Source organism: Pseudopodoces humilis, chromosome 3, assembly GCF_049639895.1.
Source record: "Pseudopodoces humilis isolate 2021_Gansu_Grassland_sample_001 chromosome 3, ASM4963989v1, whole genome shotgun sequence".
Taxonomy (NCBI): domain Eukaryota; kingdom Metazoa; phylum Chordata; class Aves; order Passeriformes; family Paridae; genus Pseudopodoces; species Pseudopodoces humilis.
In genome coordinates this window covers 45,652,422-45,676,669 of record NC_142202.1, presented here as the reverse complement: position 1 = coordinate 45,676,669, position 24,248 = coordinate 45,652,422, and the positions used below count along the sequence as shown (strand labels likewise).

The 24,248-nt window shown below is 35.5% G+C and overlaps 1 protein-coding gene across 6 annotated transcripts in view; it reads right to left on the bottom strand.

Annotated features, from left to right (window-relative positions):
- The window catches only part of RYR2 (ryanodine receptor 2), a 380,370-nt gene that overhangs the window by 152,683 nt on the left and 203,439 nt on the right, over window positions 1–24,248 (bottom strand). For all 6 annotated transcript variants that reach the window (XM_088053181.1, XM_088053183.1, XM_088053184.1 and 3 more), the window contains 8 exons: window positions 24,085–24,218; window positions 20,249–20,490; window positions 17,010–17,202; window positions 15,031–15,247; window positions 14,703–14,807; window positions 10,344–10,447; window positions 6,287–6,370; window positions 3,201–3,360 (listed from right to left, as the gene is read on the bottom strand). In XM_088053181.1, coding sequence (XP_087909307.1) covers window positions 3,201–3,360; window positions 6,287–6,370; window positions 10,344–10,447; window positions 14,703–14,807; window positions 15,031–15,247; window positions 17,010–17,202; window positions 20,249–20,490; window positions 24,085–24,218 — 1,239 coding nt within the window. The remainder of the gene's footprint in view (window positions 1–3,200; window positions 3,361–6,286; window positions 6,371–10,343; window positions 10,448–14,702; window positions 14,808–15,030; window positions 15,248–17,009; window positions 17,203–20,248; window positions 20,491–24,084; window positions 24,219–24,248) is intronic.

Below are 24,248 nucleotides of genomic sequence, written 5' to 3'. Positions count from 1 at the left end.
TTAACAATCTGCTGAAAGCATAATTATGACACTGCTCACTGCACTACACTGCATTCTCAACAGCAGTGCACAACTCAGCACACAAAAGTCTTTAGTCAGTAAAAAATTCTTTGATCTTTAAAGCATAAGCACTCAGTACTGCAAAACTCCAATTAATTGGCTTTCCAACTCCAAATGTAGTCAGTTTCATAGGCACTTAAGCTTTTTAGTTTTAAATTCTCCAGGCTCTTCTCTTCATGCCCATAACTATCTCTGTCTTGATAAGGAAGAACAGTTAATATTTATCATATATACCTAAGCCCAGTCAAGATTTAGAGCAGAAGTGTTTGTCTAAAACTGTTTCAGAGCATAACACAGTAGTCCAAGCAGAGCTGATTCACACCAACTGCTTAAAAAACATCTGAAAACTTAACTAAGGGCTACCAGTCCAATGACATTTTTATGCAAAAACTTGTCCTTGGCCATCAGAATAGATGTAGATACCTAAATCCTGTTTGTCTAGTCAGATATCTTTGAGGCTATGAAGTCAATCTTTTAAAACTCTTGAAAAATAGGTAATGTAGCAGTAAGCAATTACAAGGCTAAAGGGTTTTAAAGAAAACCTCTAATTGCCATGAGGTTTCTCTCACCAGACTATAAATTTTAATAAGTGAGCAGAGATTTAATTTTCTTGTTAAACTTTGTCATCCAGTGAGCAGGACCTTTATTAGGAAGGGAGCCTGGGGAAGGCCAAGGCTCCAAGAGTTTCCCTCAGAAAATTTTAGGAGTCAGTAGATAAAATACAGAGAGCTGTTCAGTGAGTAGATAAGAGTACTCTTTTTTTTCCCCTCTGCTCTCTCCTGGTGAAGCTCAAAAATGTCTCCTCACAGGGTTACATTTTAGGTTCAACAGTCAGTTTAGTCTCTTTCCCTGAGCACAGCACTGAGAACATAAGACAGACTTCCTGATTCCTCTGCAGCATTTAATTTTAGGTTATATCCCATACTAGGTTTGTCTGATTGATGTCTTTTTGGGGGTGTTTTTTTTAAAACCCAAATTATGGCCTTGAGCAACTCCACTGCCTTTTGGAAACCATAATAAAACTAATAACTTATGTCTATCACATCACACCTCTTCAAATGCAGAACCTTCTATAAGAACAGGCACACCAAAACAGACATAAAGGCAATATAATAACAATATTGTGAAGATGGAGAAATTTTTTCATTGCCACCCACTCCCATTACATCTTTTACATATCATTCCCAAAGTAGGAATACATTTGACATCACCATTTAACCAATTTTCCTACTTAATACCCCCCTAATTCAGAAAACATGCGGTTTAGCTGCAAATTCCCTCCAATAAATATGCCAAAATTATTTGTGGGTTTTTTCAAAGATGCTCTGATAAAAAGGGTAGGTTAAATTGTCTTCAAGATCTAAAAAAATTTGCTTGCTGTATGAGTCATAAGATTAAATTTTCCCAAAGCTAGTTAGAAATACAATTAGCTAAGAGATGCATTTGATTTCAGAAGGTTCTTAAATTTATCTTAACCAATAAATTCTGTTGCAAAACAAAATTTAATTTTGGGCTATGTCAAGTTTCTATCAAAGTTGTAACTATTTCCCAACTTCCATTAATTTCAAAGCTCTCAATTGGCAAGGTCCTGTATTGAAAATTATTGGCTTCTGGGAGAACAAAAAATATGGGAGACATGGTATAAATTCTTGAGTGCATTCCTTAATATCAGAAATACTTCTTTTGAGCACACAGTTTTTCATTCTAGAAATGAATTGTCCACTGACTTCATAAACACAGGATTGGAAATAATTAATCCCCTCCCTCTACCTGACAACAGAAAATCACTACTTCCAACATGATTATGATCATATTCCATCAGAAATGTTACCAGCGCTTCAAAAGGCCACCTTTTACTTAAAGGTGCAGTATTATGGAAAAATTTGATCCTGGGGAAAGTAGGGGAGTTGCACAAACACTGAATTATCTTCAGTGTTTTTCTAGTGGAGAATATATATACATTCCAATCTGAAAACAAGAATTGACTAATTGTCTGTCTAGGCCCAAACACAGAACATAGATTTCCTAAACAGTATACAAGGTAACACAATGACAGCTTCATTGTAAGATACTATAATGAACAATACTGAAATGCAGATATGCAGCATATATTTTGTCTCATGAGCATACCTGTATGTGATGAGGTGAAGTGGCTAACTTAATATATAAAACCCCAGACTCTTAGTATTTTATACAAAAGGTTTGCAACTACAATGAATTTTGGTCCTGTAGAAGAACAAAATTCGACGTATGTGGCATTGAAATGTATTAACTCAAATTTTTGTCAAAAACAAAACCACTGTAGGAAGAAAAAAGTATGTACCTACAAAACAGCTGTTTCTCATTTTTGCAAAAATAATGATCTTTTTTACTCAGCACAAAACCATGAAAACTCCTTTTTTCCCCAAGGGGTAAAAATTTCACTGTGAAATGCTACCACACATTTATTAACACAAGTGAAGTGACCTTTATGTATGTAAAATTCACAACCAATTACAAAAAGAATAGGAAATCTTTAGGGAAAAACTGATGTAGAAGCTGTCTTGAAAAACACTAAATTAGGCTCATGGTATACCAAATTGAGTGGGTTTGGATTTTTTTTAAAGAAACCGAAGAACCTGAGTTTTGTTTTTAATAATCCCCCATGCTGTAATCTTACTATCCTCTCTTGTAACATATTGAGATAACTACCAAATAATATTCCTATTCACTGGAGCAGAACAACTAAAGTATGACTGGAACTTCGAGACTGACTTAACTATTCTCAGTTAAACACAGCTTCTGCCAGAAATATAAAGTATTAGTAAAGTTATTACTAGAAGTTTACATTCTGATTTTCCTGGATAAACAAAATTATTCAATTCCCAAAACTACAAACATTTAAATTATTCCCCTGGTGAAAGTCAATATTTACATTTCCTAAAATACTGGAGCACATTAGCTTCCTGCATGCAATTTTCTCACCCAGAGATCTAGATAGCATACAAGAACATACCACCAAGATTTTTAATATTGCTTGTAAAAGAGTCTCATATTGCTGTTTAGCAGGATTGCTTTCAATGATGTATTTTTGTTCTCTTTGACTGACAAACTTGCATTCACTACCTGTTTCTGCCTGATTGTGTGTCACCATTACTTACCTGCTGGATGCCGTATGTCCAGCCTTGCCTTATACGGTCCCTTGCCCAAACATTGTGAGCATTCTCTGCTAATTTATCCACCATAGCTTCTTGAGAGGGGGTCAGTTTGATAAAACTCAGATCCATGGGTGCTGGCTTATAGCCACTCAACAATTGATAGCTGTTGAAAAAAAACAGAACTTGCAGTTACTTTTCTGCAAGAAAAAAAATTACGAGAAAGAAAAGTAATATCTATGCAACATACCTATATAAATATCCGCCTTTGAACATAAAGAAAAATAATGTAAATTTGCTTACTGATTTTTTTTTGATTCTGATTCTGTTTCAAGCTAATTGCATCTGGATGGGATGAAGTAACTGGTAATGAAAGCTACCCAAAATGGTCTGAACTAAAAATGTTTTTAAAGTATTTTAGTAATGCCACATATTCAAAGTAGTAGATTAGGATGATGTTTATCTAAATCCTCATATCAACAATATTATTTCTACCTCTGAGTAGATGGCAATACTTTTTAAATTCTATCTACTTCCTACTGAAATGAGAAAATACATTCTTCCTGTTACATAAAGGGATGGTAAGAGACAGAGCAGGTCAAATAGCTTACTCAAGACCAGTTTTGAAATCCACCTTAAAAGCTTGTCTTCATAATAATTCATATCTCGATTATCCTTCAAATCATAGAAGAAAATGTTTAAAATTTAAGCATGATTTCAGAATGGAAAGGCAGCTTCCTCACTTTTTTATGAAGTTATTCCCTTCCAATTAATTATAGAAATCTCCTATTTTACTTATGAGCAAACCTTCAAGAGAGGATGTAAAGCATTAAAGGTCTTTTCCAACCTAAATGATTCTATGATTCTATTTCTCCTCCAGCATACAAAGCACTATTTTGTTTGAAACAAAAGGAGTCTGTGGAAAATAAACAACATTCTCTCATTGAAATTATACACCCTGGGGCGTATAAAGAATGGCAAGTTTAAATAATGGCTCAATTATTTTCTAAACAATTTGGTAATTTTCTTGTATTTTCATTATTTGTACTGACAGAGAGAAACCCATAAAATTAAACGGTATTTATCCCCTTTTATATCCTAAAATATTCAAATATTTTACCAATCTTAATTAACTTTCTTCTGTGACAACCATTTTAAAACATTTGTCGTAAACAATAATTTGAAACAACCAGGTATTTAAGAGGGATTACCACCTATAAATAAGAGGCTGAATCTTCCTTCAAAATTGCCACAGTAAAAAGAAGTAGTTTAAGTATGAAAACAACAATTCAGGAATATCATTCCAAAATCAGCCATCCAGACAGCTCCCAATCTGCAGGTTTCTATTACAGCAAGCCCCCACAGGAATTCACTGCCCTCAGTTACCTCTCATCAGGTATCTGTGAAGTCCCTTCAGTGAGATGAGTAAAACAAGACCATAATGGAAACAGTGAAACTTATGAAATTAGCACACTTGTCAGGTTGGCAATGTCTGTCCTCTTTCCTGTCACACTCCCCTGAACAAGCTTTTAAGAATAGAGCCACAATGTTTTCCTTTCCTTTTTGTTAGTTTTTTCAATTCATTATATATGAGGTATCAAAATTCTGAATTTAGGTTTTTAAAGTTATGATAGTTAATGACATTAAAAAGACTCAACATTACTGGTCTTCTTATATTAGAAAGTACAATTTCTTCAGACTTGAGATTTAGCTGCAGTTTTTCAAAAGCAGGAAAATTGATTCACTTGAACAATCTTGCAAATGCACATATATTTCTACCCAGGAAATTCAGAACAAAAACACAGAAGGCCCTAGATATCTTTTCTTCTTTGAGAGATAAACAGTTATTTTGGGATACTAAAGAACAGTTTGGGAGGAGGGGGGGAGGAACTTAAATTAATACTCTGCTTTTATTCCCATTCATTCTGGCAAAGCCACCACATCATGGATTCTGAAACTAATCTCAATAGTATATAAATCTGTGCAGTGTGGTAGATACCAAGGACTTGATGGTCCAGGTTCTTACAGCTACCTTATCGTAGAAGTATTACCTAGAAGCCTGCAGCAGGAATCTTGCCAGAATGAGGCACAGGCTTTTGGCTCACAAAAGGAAGAAAGAAGACGTGCTTTAGTTAAAGGTGCTGGAAGTTATTGCACTGACCTTAGAGACTGTGTGTAATGCAAAGGTATGGGGCAGTGAAGGATTGCTGTGAATAATGGAGATATGCAATTCCAGAGGAACAGCTATTTCTGCACATGCACTTTCTACAAAGAGCAGTGAGTTGCTACTGGTGGCAGGAACTCAGCAGCCGGCACTTACCATTGCTCTGAGTAATAAGCAAGGAAACTAAATTACTATCTTAAATTCAGGAATAACAGACCATACAGAAGTTCTCTCCTTGTAAAACGGTGGCATTTACCTTTCTGACTTTTTACAAATTATATAACCCTCCTTTATCCCAAGGGCTCAAGTGTATGTTGGGAAGTAGGGATGTCAGATAGGCATATGAAACTAAGGCTCCATTATCTCAGCTGCGCCCTAGTTTCCAAATTCTTTATTCCCAAACTCTATGTGTATACACCAGTGTTAAGTAGCCAGGGCAACTTGGCTGGGCCATGAAAGCTGGTTTCAGAGCTGTGGTAGTGGAGACCACTATACCATAGCAGGCTAAGCCCAGTCCTACCAGTGCTGGTGCCAAAAGAGCACTTAGAAATTGTCATGGCCATTTGAGAACTTTCAAAATACCCACCTTTAAATATCTGCAGCACAGTAAAACACATTGGCAAATTTACTGTAAAAATTCTTTACAAAGTCTCTGTGATGCACATATATATAATAAATAAAAGAAACACATAACAGTGAATGTCAGACATTAAAGCATAGCACAAAAAAACCCTAAAATCTGTCTACACATAAGGTGACAAATATATGGAAGAAAAACTGTCAATTATGGTATGTGAAAATATCTGAGAATTCATGCATGCCCATGCATGCCCAATAACTAATAAACTTAGCAGTGTCAATATTGAATTGTTAAAATAGAATTCACTTAATTCACACTAACAAGAAGACACACTGAATTTCGACTTACTTCTTTGGAAGTTTCATTTTTTTCACTTTTTCTTCAGCACGTTCATCAGCAATTCCAACATGGCAGCCTAATGCCAGCAGGGTTCTAGGGCACAGAAATCAGAGATTAATTACTAAAAATGTTTCAATATTTAGAGTTCCTACTGTTTATAGGCACACCATAGTGCCTATATATGGCACTATGAAACAAATGAGACCTATGGAAATAATTACAATATTATATGGAAAGATCAATACCAGTCTTTTTGTATATGTAGCAAGCACAAGATGTTCTAAAAGAGATGAGTAAGGTACTTCAAAATGGATCTGTAATATTGCATATTTCATCTATGAGGTATCAGTTTGAAGATTGCCCTTGAAATATTATTTCTGCTTTATATACTTTTTCATTACCGCTTACATACTCACTCATACTGCTTCATATCCACATCTTTATATGTTTTGTTACTTATATCACAGCTATAAAAGGAAAAAAGGCATAAAATATCACTTATCCTTAGAATGTGTCTTCTTTCTGAGGAAGCTATTATTTAGAAATTTCAGATCTGGATTTGTTTAGGACACACTACTGAAGAGAGAACTGCCAGCCGAATGCATGGTAAGCATTAGGCCAAAACTTCCATCTTACTCAATCTAGACAGTGTGTCTTTTACCCCAGCCATTGTGGCCTGACTCTGCAAAGTGCAGCTCATTTCAGAAAACAAACACTATTTACGTAAATTTAAATAGGGTCAACAGTACTAACTGGGCTTCTGATTTCTTCAGACTTCTGGCTTTCCTTATGGCCGCATTGTTCAGCAGCATAAATTTTAAGCCTCATCTGTCTCCAGGATTTGACCTGTAAATTATTGATTATTTGTTCCTGCATTTATATTCAGTGTTGGCTTATAGTCTTTCTTTAGTCTAGGTGCATTAATAAAATATTGAAATTAATAGAAATACTAGATGAAAGCCAGAGACTTAATTTTGGAGTCAGATGAGAATTTTCTCAAAACCTGAGGGTGATAACCATATCTTTGATAGAAACTGATTACGGAGGAAATCACAGGTGTAAATACCTTGGACTCCATTGCAAATTTTCCTGAAGTGGAAGAAAGGTGTCAAACAAGGTTTTTATTTATTCTTGCCACTAACTAAAACAATATTTTCTAGTCTTGCTTTAACTATATTTACTGTTCTTGAACTGACTGCAGAAAATAAAAAGATAATAAATACTCTCCTAACATTATTTTTCTTGGCTGATGAATTTTCTGTTTCAAGGAGATTCTTACAGCATAATTTTAGTGCTACCTATATGCAGTAAGTCCTACTGTTATGGACTGTGAACCCTGATTTAAAATCAGACATTAAAATCAGAAACGAGGAAACTAATATCCAGTGGCCCCTTTCTGCAAAATACACTATCTGCTAAGAATACTCCATGCAGCTAAATTTCAGCTAGTATAAACAGTACATTATTCCTATGCAGCTATCACCAGCATAAGTAGGAGAACATATCATAACAGTGAAATAAAGTACAGAGGAGCTAACCTCTGGTAACCCTAATTCTCTTGTCATGTAAGCCAGGAATTATCTCTACCCAAACGAAACAAATTCAAATAAGAGTGCCACAGGAGGATAAAATGACAGACTCTACTTTCAGAATCTGAAATATTATTAAAGCACTTCAAACCTGAGCAAGAACACTAAAGGTGACTGTATGTAGCTCTCATCATCACAATGATAGATGTAATTATCACACAAGTCTGAGTAAATACACAGAAATGGGAAAGTCAGTCACAAAATAATAAGGACAACCAAAAAAAAAATATGCAAGACTGAACTACAAAACATACATATAAGCATGTGCAGAAACAGTATGAGCAAGCATATTTTAATCCCATGACATTTTCAGAGGCAACTCATTCATGACATTTTCAGAGGCAACTCATTCCTGCATCCTGACATTTCCTACAATATGTAATCTTTATAGATCATAAAAATATTCAATCACATTTAAAAATATACAAAGGTCCCAGTATATGGAAAAGAAATGATGTATCAGATAGTACGACTTAGATCTTCCCGTTTCTAACTGTCTCATCTGGCAGCAAAACTGCAACAAACCACAAAGGAAAACACAAAACCAGTCAGCATTATTCTCTCTGTCCTGCAATTATTTCAAGTATGCAGTTTCATGCAAATTGTAAAGAAAATTATTAAAAGTTTTAAAATAATATTTTCTTTCTCCCTTCCCTTTTTTCCCCATCAAGGTTGACAGCTAGTAGACTAGACACATCCAGTAAAGAAATAGTCAAGACACGTTACAATTCAAGTCATCATCAATGGATCACCTAGAATTCATTAGTGCACTAATTTTTCCATGTTTTCAAGTATGTAGAAACAAACTGAGCAAAATGCTCTTCATCCCTGCACAACAGATGTCTACATGACAAATGCAACTCAATACTACAAAATTAGAACTTCATTTATCAGAAAACAAGGACTAATACAAGGAAGTATGGAAAACTTAATTCAGCAAGCATACAAATTTTGAAACACACAGAAGAATTGAATGCTTTATATTTTGGATATTATCCACTTAATGGAACGACTCTATCTTGAGTAAGCTATAAAATTAATTTTAAAAAAAGAGTAATCCATAACTTGTATGTTTATAAAACAAAAACTTGGTTTTTTTTACAGAGTTAGATTAGAAAAGCACTGGATACTGTAATCATGTACAGACTCATTAAATTTGTTCAATACTTAATGAAATGTTAGAAGCATGCATTTAATTATGACAGCATGATTTTTCTGCTGCCTGAGCCATATTATATAGAGTATTCTAGGAGAAGATCCGACTGTAGTGAAAGTTAATGACATCATCTTTTGTAGTTTCATAAAATGGAAAGGAAGAATATATTCTGAATTTTTAGCATGTTCTGCTGACAAGAAATGCTCAAAAACTCTCCTTGTAATTCTAATATCTATCCACAGAAAATTTGAACTTATTTTCTTCCTTCCAGTTCAATTTCTCTCTGAATTCTTTACCTGTAAATAATGACAAAATATCCCTCCAGAAACTGTTTAGCACTTAGAGTCATAAATATGACCCTAAGTACTCCATTTTTCATTGAGTAATTTATTTACTGTGGGAACATTAGATCAGTAAATAAATAGAGCAGAGAAGCTGGCCTGAAAAGAAATCTGCAAAAAGTTCCAGAAGGAGTGTTCTACACAGCTTTTTACTATGAGGACATAAGATCCTTTTATTGTGAGTATAAACACTATACTGCACTATCAGTTTGCCTGGCAAAGATTTTAATAGTTTAGGACAAATATTCACAGAAAAGTAGTATCATGTGTGGACATTCATCCTTTGTAAAATGGACGAATTTTTCCTCTGAATAGGAAAAAGCAATTACATCCTAGCAACAAAAAAAAAAAAAAAAAAAAAAGAAAGAATAGATTTCAAGTATGAGCAACTGGAGAACCACATCTATCATCAAGCATTTATCAGTTTGAGAAATATTTTTACATGTTGGCTACATGCAATGCTATACATGGGGGAAATGACTTACACTAATGGATTTTTCAGTTAAGTCACAGCAAAGTAAGAACTCACAACTCTTTGACTGACAAAGTTGAGATGAGGAATTAATTGAATCTTTGTAAATCAGAAAACTGTATTCCTTCAAAAAACCCTTTAATGTCCCACTGAAATTTTCTAGCATTCCAACTGGCTTTGCACGTCTAACAGCTCATCCAGAAAAGGAGAGAATGCCTACTACTGCAGGCATTTTTTTTTTCAAAGCTTGTATCTATTTCTTTCCTCCTAGATGAAAACTCTCTGAATTGTCATTTCATAGTCAGTATTACCACAATAATTCTAAAAAGAATATTCAAGTAATTTTCAGCACCAAATACATAATTCATTAACATATCTTACTCCCTCATTTGTATATTATACCCTCACCTACACATCAAATTTTAATTCGCATGTCAATTTGTAATTCTGGAAACTGGATCTCCTTATGAAACTCTAACTATAAGCTTCAATAGTCCTAGCAACTTACTTCAGTGTTTCAAGCGACATTTGCAAGTTATAATTTCTTTCCTGCTCCGGCAATTTCGAGAACTCCACTAAGCACGGGTGTTGTCTTTTGTTGTCGTCTCTAACCTGAGAAAACAGTAAAAAATTAAGCTTAACATGCCTCAAAAATTAAAGAAATTTAAAACCAGTCAAATCCACACGGTACTTAAAGCTGATCCTGTTAAGAGTTACTCAAACTGGACAATACTTCGAAACAGAAACTATTCTGTATTCTCAGAGCATGATCATTGTGTTCAAGCAAGGCAGAATTTGCATTTGCAAGAAACTTCAGATTTGCATATCTCAAGTGGAATAAATGCTAATTTGTACATGCTATTATACAGATTATACAGATGTTATACAGATGTTCATAGGAAATAATGCGAAGTTCAAGAACAGTGCAATCTATATTGTTTTAACATACAGCCATAAAGTATCATCTCATCTTCAGCCCCATGTTTTAAAAATTCTACATTCAGTTTGTATAAATACATTGATACAGATAGTACTGAAATCCTTACCCAATGAAAATAACAATATAAAAGAAATCTTTCCCATTTCTTAATTCCAAAAATGTTTGTTTCTAACTTATTTCCAGTACCATAGAAGCAGAATGTGACTGCTAGGAAGTCATAAATGAGTGGAAAATGAATCTACTTTAAGTGTAGTGACAGGAGAGCCATACAGACTATAATTTAAAAAATTATATACATTTTATAAACTTACAAATTTGTTCCAAAATATTTTTAACCTTCTCTATTTCTACACAGTTTTAATCTAACACTGGCCATAACCAAAAAAGGCAACCTCAGAAGCAGTGATAACCAAGCACTCTTTAGCTCTCAACTTTGCATCTCATGCTAGAGTTCAGCCAACAACATCTACAAAGGCTTGATAAAATACATTAGTTTGAAATTATTACCTAAAAGATCCCAATGCAACTGTTAACATCTGCACAGTAACATTTTCATGTCAAACTATGATGGACCATAAATTCATCATTTACATTAACCTTTAATGCTAAAAAGTGCAAGTTATTGAAAAAATAACATTATTGATTTTTAATCAACCAGATAATTCTGCTTGAAAACTGAATGTTAACAGTTGAAGTTAAGAAACCTAATTGTTACAATTTTTAAAAATTGATATTTACACTACTACTTAATCTACTTTTATTCAATTTAAAAAAAACACATTTCTCAATAACATTTCTGAGAAACGTAGTTTTTGCATTTTGATAGAAGCACATAATTCTCAAATTGAATAGCAGTCATTTATGTTTTGGCTGAAATATTTTTACAGTCTCAAATCTTGATTTGATGGGATTAATGCCCTTTGGATGGACAATACAGGCAATTCAACTGTAAAACGACTTATAAAATTTAATAGAATATAAAATGAGAACTATCTTTTAGTAGCACTGAAAACATTTACTTACAGATTCCTAAGATGTACAGTAATCTGTATTAAAAAAAACAACTTGAGTATAGTCTCCGAGTTTAGATCTGTGTACAGCTAATTTAAGTCTTGGATGTCAGGTATTTTCCTCAGGAATCCAAATGAATTTATTTCCCCCAGTGACATTATTTCTGCTCTACAATTACAATGTATAATAATTCTATTACATAGCCTTATTTTGTGGTTACCTTCCCATTTCCTGTTTTTTTCTGAGCACAAAATAAACATCTGCTGCCTTGCAAACACATTGTATTAGTGGCAGAACTCATGATACCCATCAATTTTTAATTTTTGTGGTTTTAAATGCACAGTGGCATTGAACAGAAACAAAGATATGCAGATGTGTCTGATTACTTCAATCCCATACATATTCAGACTTAAAATTAAGCCAATTAATAAAGTCCACGACTTTTCTATATTAGCTTGCTATTTAATTTGTTACACGCATAGAATGCAGTAGTAATATGACATGCAATAGTGCGTATCACTTTGGTGATACCACATACAGATCTGATGATACAGATATTTAGGAGGAATATAAAATGCTACAGCAGATATTTTTAATAATCTGGAGAATCATTTAAGAAATCTCTCTATTAGCCTTTAAACTTTTAGGCTATTTGAAAAAACACACTGGCTACTACATACAATGCATCTTGCTCTGAACTAAAAAGACAAAATCTAGTATTAGAAGACTTGTGTGTGTCCAAACAAGCTAAATTCTGTGCCATGCAGTTTCTTCCCCCACTACTCAGTAACTGCAGTGCATGTTGCAGTTTTGAATTGAATAATTCAAAAAAATTGAAGAATTGCCAACAGTGCCTTAAATGCAGATGATACAAAGCCGGGAGGAACTGTTGACCCCTGGAAGGCAGGGAGGTCCTGCAGAGAGTCTTGGATAAGTTAGAGGGCTGGGAAATCACCAATCCTATGAAAAATCTACAAGGGAGTGCTGGATTCTGCACCTAGGATGGGGCAACCCTGGATGTATGGACAGACTGGGGAATGAGAGGCTGGAGAGCAGCTCCATGGAAAGGGACCTGGGGATCCTGTTTGGGGTAAATTAAACATGAGCCAGCAGTGCCCTGGCAGCCAGGAGGACCAACCCTGTCCTGGGGGGCATCAGGCACAGCACAGCCAGCTGGGCAAGGGAGGGATTGTCCCGCTCTGCTCTGCACTGGGGCAGCCTCACCTCGAGTGCTGGGGGCAGTTTTGGGTACCACAATATAAGAAAGACATTGAACTGTTCAAGAGTGTCCAAAGGAGGGCAATGAAGATGGTGAAGGAGGAGCTCTGTGTGAGGAGCTGCTGAGGTCACTTGGTCTGTCCAGCCTGGAGGAGACCGAGGGGAGACCTCAGTGCAGTTACAGCTTCCTCCTGAGGGGAAGTGGAGGGGCAGGCACTGATCTCTGCTCTGTGGTGACCAGGGACAGGACCTAAGGGAATGGCCTGAAGTTGTGTCAGGGGTGGTTTAGGTGAGATATTACAAAAAAAAAATTCTTCACCCAGAGGGTGGTTGGGTACTGGAACAGGCTCCCCAGGGAAGTGGTCACAGCGCCAAGCCTGACAGACCTAAGGAAGTTTTTGGACAACTAGGACACAGAGTGTGACTCTTGGGAATGGTGCTCTGCAGGGCCAGGAGATGGACTTGATGATCCTGTGGGTCACTTCCAACTCAGCTTACTCTATGATTCTGTGAAACTGATAAAATCATTTGTGAGGAACCAGTATGATTAAGAAGTCAACCTCCAGAAAATGATCAGCATATATTCTGTCAGGATCCCAAAGAGAGCACATCCTACCACAATGGATTAAAGCAAGGTAATTTGAAAGATTTAAGACCTATTTTCATTTTGAACATAACTAATTTTATCACTGCTTAACTTGATACTTACCATATATGGTTTAAATAGTGTTCAACTGTACAATTAGACTCTCGATATGTAATGGTACACTAGGAGTTCCTGCAGATTGCTTCACAGCTGGTATGATTACACCACAATTAAAATGTTTTGACACATTAATTTTACTGAGGTCTTGCATTTGATTTGGTGGGGGAAATTAACTACAACAAAAGCTAGAGATCTTTTCTATTAATCATATATTTTTAAGTACTGTTGTATGCTACACCGAATAAATAACTATGCACAGTTAGCTTAAATCTGTAACCTGAATTCCTCAGAAGACCAAAATCTTTTTAGTAACAAAAATAGAATACATATACATTTTTACACTTATATCTAGTACCTATTGCATGTAGGTATACTCTCCACAGCAATATTTCTTCATAAAACAGCATTTGGGAAACAAATAACCAGCATAATAACATGTAATAAAAACATAATTTTTTACTGATTAACTTTAAAAAGAAAATTCTTTTCATACTCCATGAAAAGCAGGAAAGAGATAAGAAAATAGTTATGTAGTGCGCCTAATACAGACATGAGACTAAAGAAGTGGAGAAAAGGAAAGGAAAAATCAGATTTAATGGAATTTCCTACAGGCAATACATATTTGGGACTCCTAAGAGATTAATGTCAAAGATGTCCTCATGTAAAGAGAATAAAGAATAACTGTTTTCATTGGCTTACTCCATCAGCCAGTTGAACATCTTGCTCCAAGAACAAATAGGAGAAAAACTCACTATGTGCTTTCTGTGCTGACAGTTAGACTGAAAATTTCAGCACCAAATAGCTTTAATACCAGAATTTTTGTTCAGAAATGCCCAAGCGCTGTTGTTTTCCACATGTTTTCAGTGGGAAGGTGTTTGAAACCTTCCTAATTTTGGGGGGATGATGAAAAAAGCAGTCCCATTAGTACACTGAAACCAAAGTGCTGAATCATACTATGCAATTAACAGAAAATGAAGTTGGAAGGTACGTACTGGTCCATACTGCCAGCCAAGTTCAATCTTATTCATAACCCAAAGTTCATGGATGTTCTCTGCTAATTTTTCTCTTATTCTTTCCAGATGGGGTGGCAAAACAATCTAAAGAGAGAAGAGATAAGAGAGGAAGAGGCTATTACAAGTAAGTTGCTTGACATGCCACCCAAACTTTTGTAATAGACAAACTTTGTCAAACCAGATCTCTCAATAAATCCCAAGAAAAAAACAAGTTTGGGAAAAGGTGCAAATTCAACCACATGAAGCAAAATAGGCATGTAATATGTGTGTGTTTAAAAAGGAAAATGCAATCTTCCCATTTCCACACCTGGCTAGTATCTACAGGGACTGGAGTGAAAGCTGCTTGTGACAGAGAGACAGTGGGACCCAGTAGGTCTCTTGTGTAGCTGCGATCCTGTTTGTACTCTCGGCTGTGCTCCACTTTCAGCTTCTCTTTTGGCAGGACGGCTTCAAAGCATGGAGCATATCCAGGTGGAGGAAGGAACTTGAACTCTCCATGGCGACCTCCAAGCAAGAAACGAACCCTGTAAACATCAGAATTACTTTAGATAACCAAGACACCTCTAGTGGAAAGCCTAATCAGTCTCTAAGCTTAAAGAATATTAAATGCTATTTAAAAAGGAAAAGGAAAAAAAAAAGGGGGGTGGGGGGGAAATGTCAGTGTTGCAGCTTCTTTTAATTGTCTACAGTTCAATTTTCTCTAGCTGTTGCTGGAGTTAATGATGTAGGAGGTTGAAAAAACATGGGTAAACTATTCTTTTTTCTAGTTAATTTTATTTCACTGAAGACTTTTTAAATCAAGAGACCAATAATCTCTCAGAGAGAGAATAATCAGTTTACTCAGCACACCTATAAAGTAAGCAGCAGCTGTTTGAGTCTCTGAAGGCAGAGATTAAAACCCAGAGTAATCAATCAAGCACTTTAGAACTCTCTCCACTGAGGAGGTTTCCATTCAATCTCATTTGAAAAATGAACCTAAAACCCCGTGATTCCTTCTTTTTGCTCACAAAACACTATATCCTTCAGATACACTACAAAAACTCCTAAATTTCCTTCCCTAAAATTTTATTTGTCATATTAATAGAAACCCAGGGGAAAGCACTCTTTAACTCATGACAAAACGGTAAATATGTCAGGCCTTTTATTACTGAATAATTAAATCAGTGAGGTAACAGTGATGTAGCAATGATGTAATACCAACTTTACACAGTAATGACATAATACTGAAGTCTCCCTAGAACACTGTCATCCAGAAGGAATGAAAAAATACCCAAAAAGCTAGCCTTAAACCAGAAGAATTTTTTCTCTTTTCTGTTTACTCCGTATCTTACAAGATTTTTTTTAATGCTATACCAGTGCACACTCAAAAACTTCATGCAGCACACAAATAATACCTATCAATAATATATCTAATAACAGAAATAAAGCATGCAGGTTTATAAATTTGCATTTTTTAGCATGCAGATCTATAATTTTACTACATTTTATCTCCTTTACTATCAAAAGTGAAGTCAAAAGGAGTGTATTTCGCATCTGGAATAAGAGACAACTCCATGGGATGCTCTGTGTGACACCTCTTAGCTTCTGTGTTATTCTTTGAATGATCCCCCAGAGAGCATTGCTCTGCCTCCAACAGAAATCAGCTTTCAGCCTTCACCTTTTCCAGTCCTGTTAAAGTTGGTCTCCCCACTGCAACACCACACAATCTTTTTTAATATTTTTAATATTAAAGTCTCAGACTGCTCAATACATGGAAGCAGATGTTTGGCACCTCAAGTGTGACTTGAAATTTTATAGAAAACCAATGGAGCAACCAGAATACAGATTGAATTCTTATTAACTCATGCTGAAGAAAAGGAAGTGTATGACCACTATTTCTTAAGGTAAGTGCAGACAATGTCTCCTTAAATAATAGTTACTACCTCATAACAGGTGAGTTAGGGAAAATATATTTTAATATCAAAGGCTGATGCAAAATTCTGCCTTGGAGTCAATGTGTAGCAATGTGGCAGCAAAGAAATTATTAAGAAGCTATTTCTAAGATATGTCTGCAATCCAGCAGAATACACTGGTGTACTGAAAAACAGCAGATGCACTGTGTCTTCATGACTTCTTTGTAGCTCTCACTATCCAAGAACTGAAACTTTGCCAAAAATCAGATGTCAGAAAGAGAAATGAGAGCAGACAGCCAGGGAAATATTCAGCATATTCATCTATACGGGGAAAAAAAAAAAAAGCAAACTTGGGATAAAAAAAAAACCAACAACAACTCCATGGGATGCTAACTTTATTCCTGCAGAGAAGCTGACAACTGGGAAGAAGAGGCCATCTATGTTGAAGTTTTCAAACATTCCTTGAACTGGCTGACCATTTATTCGGAAGGAGATGCTGGGGGCACTCAGGTCCAAACAGCAGCTAATAACATCATCACTTCTTAAGAGATGTTGGTTGGGAGAATTTACTGTTCGTGCTACACAACCTATGGAAGTAACAGAGATATATTTAGTAAAACTTATGAAAACTGCACTGGTTTTCACAGCAGCCTAAAAAGAGAAAAACATCACTACAGAGTACAAACACATTAATATACAAATATCTAACCTATGACATCCCAGACCTGATTTTAAGCTTGCAATATAGTGAATAGCAGCATACAGTCATATCAACACAACTACTTCAGACATAAATAATAAAACTCAATTACATTTAATGTGAGAATAATTACTGATATCCATATAAACAGTCAAAACTGAGAAAGAAACATTTCATTCCTTACATTACAGAACTGCTAGTACCTAATATTAAACCTAGTACACTTTTCTAAAGAATGATTCATTATTTAGACAAAGAAAAACATCTCACTTTGAATTATTTATGGAAAATTAGGTACTCCCTGTTAATGTCCACATCATGGTACTCTTCCAAACTTGCATGAGATTATACTACTCAGTTTCATATTTAAACTGCAATCCAGAATTTTTCAGCAATATACAAAGACAGCTTCATTTTTAAAGCATATATATTCAGTAAGATATATATTTTAATCAGTTTTTATGAATTCTAAAAGATTATTCTATCTCACATCAAATTCCATTTACACAAGCACATCTGCTTCCCAAAAGAAACAAGCTATAGAAGTCAGAAATAGAAAGTGATTGTGTCTGAAATTTACTGCCATCTACAGTACAAAATTTTTGGAAAACCACAGAAACTGTTTGAAAACATGTCTACTCATGTTTTCCAAAAATAACTTATGCACTGTCTGCAAGAGATACACCATGATACATACTAAGAACAGAGCACTAATTTTTTAACTAGGGCATCCAACTTTTGTAAACATGGAAGACTTAACTAGCACTACATTTCCAGGAAGCAGCTGATGGCATATGGTTTAACAGAAGCAAAAATAATAAAACCGCAGTAATTTTTCTACAAGTGAATTTTCATGCACATATCTCCCCAATGCCTGAGGAAAAATAACAGACTGCAGACACCACAGTCCAGGAGCGGGATGTGTGGGAGTGATGTTTTTCCTTAACACAAACTGCGTGCTTCTTCTTCCCCCTCTCTTGCTCTCAAAGCCAGTCTTAAAGGTGCAGAACTTAATATATAACATAAACCAGACGATTGGGGATACCAGTATCATAAAGTCACCCCAGGACATATACCAACACTTCTAAAGCTCTGTATGTGAAAAATGACTTTGTGATACTGCCAGATCAAAATATCACAGCTGAGAATCAGTATAAAATAAACCACAGAAAGGAAAAATTATTTAATGGCAGGGATAACTAAACTCTAAAAGAGCTACCAGTGAAGAGTGGATATTTCATCCGCTTAAAGAATACTACTTAAGACCAGATGTCTTTTTAGACACTAAAATTTAGGCAACTATAGGTTATGGAGATCAATACAAGACTGACTGCTAACAGAAATAGTATTGGTCATTGAACACACAGCAGATCAAATTATCTAAATGCCTTTTCTGGCCCTAGTCCTTAAGGATCTGCGAGTTCCACTTCTCCAAAAAAGGTCATTTCAGGACTGGAGAACCAAAAGTAAATTATATATGATTCTCATACAGGCTTGGTCCAGAACAGAAACTTGGGGGCAGAAATTGTTGTTGTTATTCATTAATACAGTAAATGTTTCATGCTAAGAAGGTTATTCTTAAAATGCAATTGCAGATACTTAATATGCAGCCTAGGACTGTGGAAGCAAAAGAAAGGCCATGATTTTCAATATGCAACAACTTAAAGTTCTTCCATGTTTGAGAGGTACACGTGTTACACAATTATATTAGTTAAGAAAGACCACAAAAATATTTTCAAATTTACCAGCCGCATCCACTACAGACAGAAAAATTTGCAGATACAAATGTGGTCTGACTTGGTTTTTTTCAGCAGGAATACTGACTTGAGAACCACAAACAACTGTTCATTTTTTCTGTTGTTACATTTCTGACTGAAAAGTCTGTAGTGGGAAGAAGAGTAATTTTGACTTTCAGTAATCTTTTGTTTCCTCCCTAAAAGTGACCTTAAGTGCAAAAGTTATCTTGGTTAGCTCATTGTTTTCTGGTTCTTCTGTAATAATACCTTTTCTTTCAAACTCAGTCACAACACTTGGAATGATACCATTAATTATGCATCACTGTTCCAAAATAACTCTCACTATACACAAAAGCTAAGTAGCATCTTCTTCCCTAAGATGCTGCTCCAGTTGATATGCTATTATTTATTAATAAAATCCATTGCTATTTTGATTGGAAAGTTCTTCTGAAATGTAAAGCTGCATTCTTTTCCAAGTGTCAAGCCAGAATAACTCAAAACTGCAAAAAACTTTGGATGATGCAGCTGACTCACTAAATTATCTCTCTTGTCTACTAAGGTGCTTTAGAAAATCTGCTCATATCTTTATAGTGGAAAGAACTGCCAATACAATGAGCCTTGCAATAATCAGTCTTAATGTATGCAAATAAAACATCATTACATAAAAAATATCTTGTTTTAAATGTATGGCAAAAAACATATTTAAAAATCTTCTTCACTTCTAAAGTATCTCTGAGCTTCTGAAGACCCATATAAAAATCTGGCTTGAAAAAAACCAAACCAAAAATCAAGTGTCCTGTTACTTAAATCTCTCAGACTGTTCTTACACTACCACATCGGAATTATAAATCTAGATGACTGTTATACTTCAATTTTTGCAGCTTTAAAGTCTTAAATAGAATTTTTATAGTTAGCATGAACACACAGTCTGCCTACCCACCCACCCCACAAAATCCCAGGCTGAAATGTAAATTATTAGTCTACCTGCATTACTTCATATAAACCAATTTTTTTAAAATACACAATGACAGTTTAAATCATATTCTGATATAGGGTACTGCTTCTGTATGTTCCAAGTGTCAACTGAAATAACTAATTCACTTTGCTGCTGTTGAAACCAAACTCACTGGGATTGCAAACAGAATTATAATGCTTAAACAAAAATAAACAACAACCACAAAATACCCAGGAGAATACCTGACCACAGATGTAGCCCATCAAAGCCATAGGAATATAAGTCATCACCAACACCGTTTCCTCCCCATTCTGCTCCTCCTCCTGGGTAGGGTGAGTAGCCTTCTGTTGAAGCCCAGCCCACGCGTAGATGAGTTGATTCTGCAGTCACAAAGGGCTCTAGATGGTCCACCATAAGTTCATAGTACCATTTTCTGTATTGGGCTGAGCCTTCACTGATCCCCAAGAAGATGTTGGGCCGCATGCTTAAACAGAAAGAATAAAAGCAGTTATCAAAATCTTATCTCAAGGACAAGATGAACTGCTTCATACTTTTCATTGACTCAAATTTCAAGCTTGTTTTGTGTGATTGAAACAATAGAAGTAATTTTACTTCATGGAATCACACAGATTACCAGATTGGAAAAGACCACAGGGATCATCTGGTGCAACCTCTCTTGACAAAAGCACAGTCAGGACAAAGATGGTCCAGCACACTGTCCTGCTGAATCTTGTAAGTGTCCAATGTTGGGTAATCCACCATTTCCCCATCAAGATTATTCCAATGATTGATTCTTCTCATTATGAAAAATGTTACTGTTTTCTCCAATCAGAATCTCCCCAGCAGATACTTGTACCCATTACCCTTTGGCTTTTCCATGTGACTCCCAGATGTACCTGATCCTCTAACTGGAAAAAATGGAAAAAAGGGGCGGTTTCATCTCCATTACTTTTCACTTCCACTCTCAAAGCTTTATGGTCTTTCTTGATTCTATCCAGGTTTCAGCTTGCTGTGCCATTTATGCCCCCATGAGAAGAGTAACAATGGATAGCAATCTGTGCTCTGGACAAGTTGAGGCACCCTCAAGGCAACATCTCAGACCTTAGCTCCCAGAAGGCAGCATATTTAGTTATTTATTCATTCATTTATTCTGGTAAAAAATGGTCTATACATTTTAAGTAAAAAAAATGTTTGCTTTAGAAACTGAAACAGTATCCTCACTCAGACGGCAATAGTAATTGATTTATGTGTTTCAACAATTAGTAGATGTTAAATCCTGCAAAAAAATCACAGCTATTCACCAGTTACCCCCGTAAGTGTAGTAAGTACACATTTCAGGTTTAATTTTACATAGCAATCTCCACTCTGTAACACTAATTATCCATTCAAAAGAATAGCATTTTAAAAGATACAAAAGTTTAGAGTCATTTTATTTCAAAATTCTCTTGTACCTCTTCCTTCTTTTGTTCCAAGTCCTGTATAAGTCAGCAATTTGCAGTGGTTGTAGAAATCCTTAATATCAGTGTGATGTTCCTACTGCTACTGGTTTTACAGTACTTCACAACACTTCTTATAAAAGGCGAGCTACTACTGTGCTTATTCAGTATCTAGTTGAAGAGCAATATGTAGAGTCATATCCAAAGGTCATGAGGGGGAGGAAAAAAAAGGAAAAAAAAACTAGGCTTGTCTAATATGATTTTGGAGATAATATTGAACATAGACTCTCATCCCAAAAAAATCTGTCTCCAGACAGTCATTTCTGTATCAGCTTTGTACTAAGGAAGATATTCAATCTTGAATTAAAGCCATAGAGCACAGAAGTATGCAAAATCAATACTAGCTATATTTCTTCACTGGTTGGTTACCCATATTGCAAAAAATCTTTTAAACTTCTAGACTGAGTGTATGTAGCCTTCACATTTCTCCACTAGATTGGGTTATTACTTGTATAAATATTTTCTTTCTCCATTCAGGCTGACTAATCAACAAAAATGTATCTTGAGCTAGTCCCAGTATGCTTTCTGGTAGAGGGAATGCAGGGAGAAGAAGAAGGGCTGGTATGGATGGGTGGTTAAATACAAGTCAGTGTAAAAGCAGACTTTACTGATCTAGATGCTTATATAATAACACGTTTTATCAGGTAAGTCCAATAAACTTTCCTTCTAGAAGCATATGTGTTGTCTTTTGCCAAATGCTTAGGTATATATACTACTCACATTGTTCCAAGTCAAAAATTTAATGTCCTTAAAACAAAATGTGTTTGAAAATAACTATCTTCCAGAAAATTTATATTATTCGTAAATTATTAGCAAGATCACCAATTGAATTATTTTCTGCCTAAACACAGTACCTGACTATGCTTTTATGCAGAGTTCACAATCTAATCAGCCAAATTCCTCTTGTTCAAAAGAAGTTTGTGAATAGAATTTTCCAGTTCCCTGAAAAAGTATGTTAAAAAGCAGTATCTTAGAAAGTTCCAGTAACACCTTAGACAGTCTTCTTGCCAAATATTTTTGGATCAAGGTATATATGTCTTAGTCTAACACTACATTTCTTCAATGATTCCTTGGTCTTACTGACTTTTTAAAAAATAATTTTTTTCCTTAGAACTGCAAGAATAAAAATCTACTCATTCACAGTTTTCTAATGCAAAGCAAAAATATGGAATAACTTATTTGCTTTTTCTCCCAACTTATTTGGGAAAGACAAGTCTTCCTTCCTTGTATAAGATCCTAAGTCATCCCAGAAGCTCAATCATGAACTGCAGAATCATTGAGGCTGGAAAAGACCTCATCAAATCAAACCCTTTGATCAAGTATCTTCATGACAACGAAACCACAGCACTAGGTGTCCTGTCCCGTCATTTCTTGAACACATCCAGGGATGATGACTCCACCACTTCCCTGGGCAGCCTGTTCCAATGCTTAACCACCCTTTTCATGAAAAAAATTACTCCTGATGTCCAATTTGAACTTCTCCTAGTGCAGCTTGAGGCTCTGTCCTCTTGCCCTGTCACTGGTTGCTTGGGAGAAGTCCAAGAAGCCAGAAGAAACTGGCTACAGCCTCCTTTCAGGGATTTGTAGAAAGTGATGATGTCTCTCCTAAGTTTACCCTTCTTCAGAGCCAACAAACCAGTTTCCTCAGATACTCATCATGAGGATTGTGTTCCACACCCTTCAGCAGCTCCATTGCTGTTCTCTGGACATGCTCCAGCACCTCCTTGTAGTGAGGGGAGCAAAACTGAACACAGTATTGCAGGTGTGGCCCCACCAATGCCAAGTTAAGAGACACACAGTTCCCCAGATCCTGTAGCTTTAAGTAGCCCCCATATAATATACAGTGTGGTGTTTTAATGGTTTTCAGCATCTAATAAATCCTATGAACTCTGAATTAAAAATTGTGTTTCAATTTTCATTTCCAGTCATTGATTGAGACATTTTAAAAAATTATTGAGATTTGAGACAGAAGAAGATCCCACAGATCTTCACACAAAGCCACATTCTTTGGCCTCAGCAACAATTAAAACTCTGGAAAAACATTTACTTAATAATATTTGTAAATGATACTTTACTAATTTAAGATGGTACTAGCTTCCTCTTGTTATTAATGTCTGCTTGAAGGTAGTTTCTAAAACTCTCTCCGTAGAAGGAACTACTAGGGTGAAGTGACTCTAAATATTCTAGGCACTGGTGAAGGTGTTTGGCACTAAATTCTTAATTTTGACCAAAGGTGACTAGGAAATCCTCACAAGATCATAAATATAAAGGCAATCACAGGACACCAGCTGACAATACTTTGAATGCACAGCTAGATCTAGACCATAATCTTTAGAAGTAACTACATCTTTGCAGACTTAGAATGGTTTAGGGTAGCTACACCTTGTGACAGCTCTCTCTGACCCACATTTCAAATTTAAGTACTATGGCAAAAAGAATTTAAAATCCTTTTATGGATAAAATATCATAACAAAAGTTTTGGAAGTCAGAGAGATTTTCTGTAGTGACTATTTCTTTTAAGTCCAAGTCGGGTTTTTTCGCTTTGTTCATAGATATGAGATTTATTTTCTTTTTCTTTGTACCTGCTCACATGGTTGACAAGGCGTGTCTGTAAGAGCAGATCTCTTCCTGGCAGAAGATTATCACAAATTAGATGTTGATTGGACCGCACAGCTACTCCATGACAAACACAGAGAGAACACAAAACATCCAAAACCTGGAAAGAAAAAAATTCTTTTAATCTTAA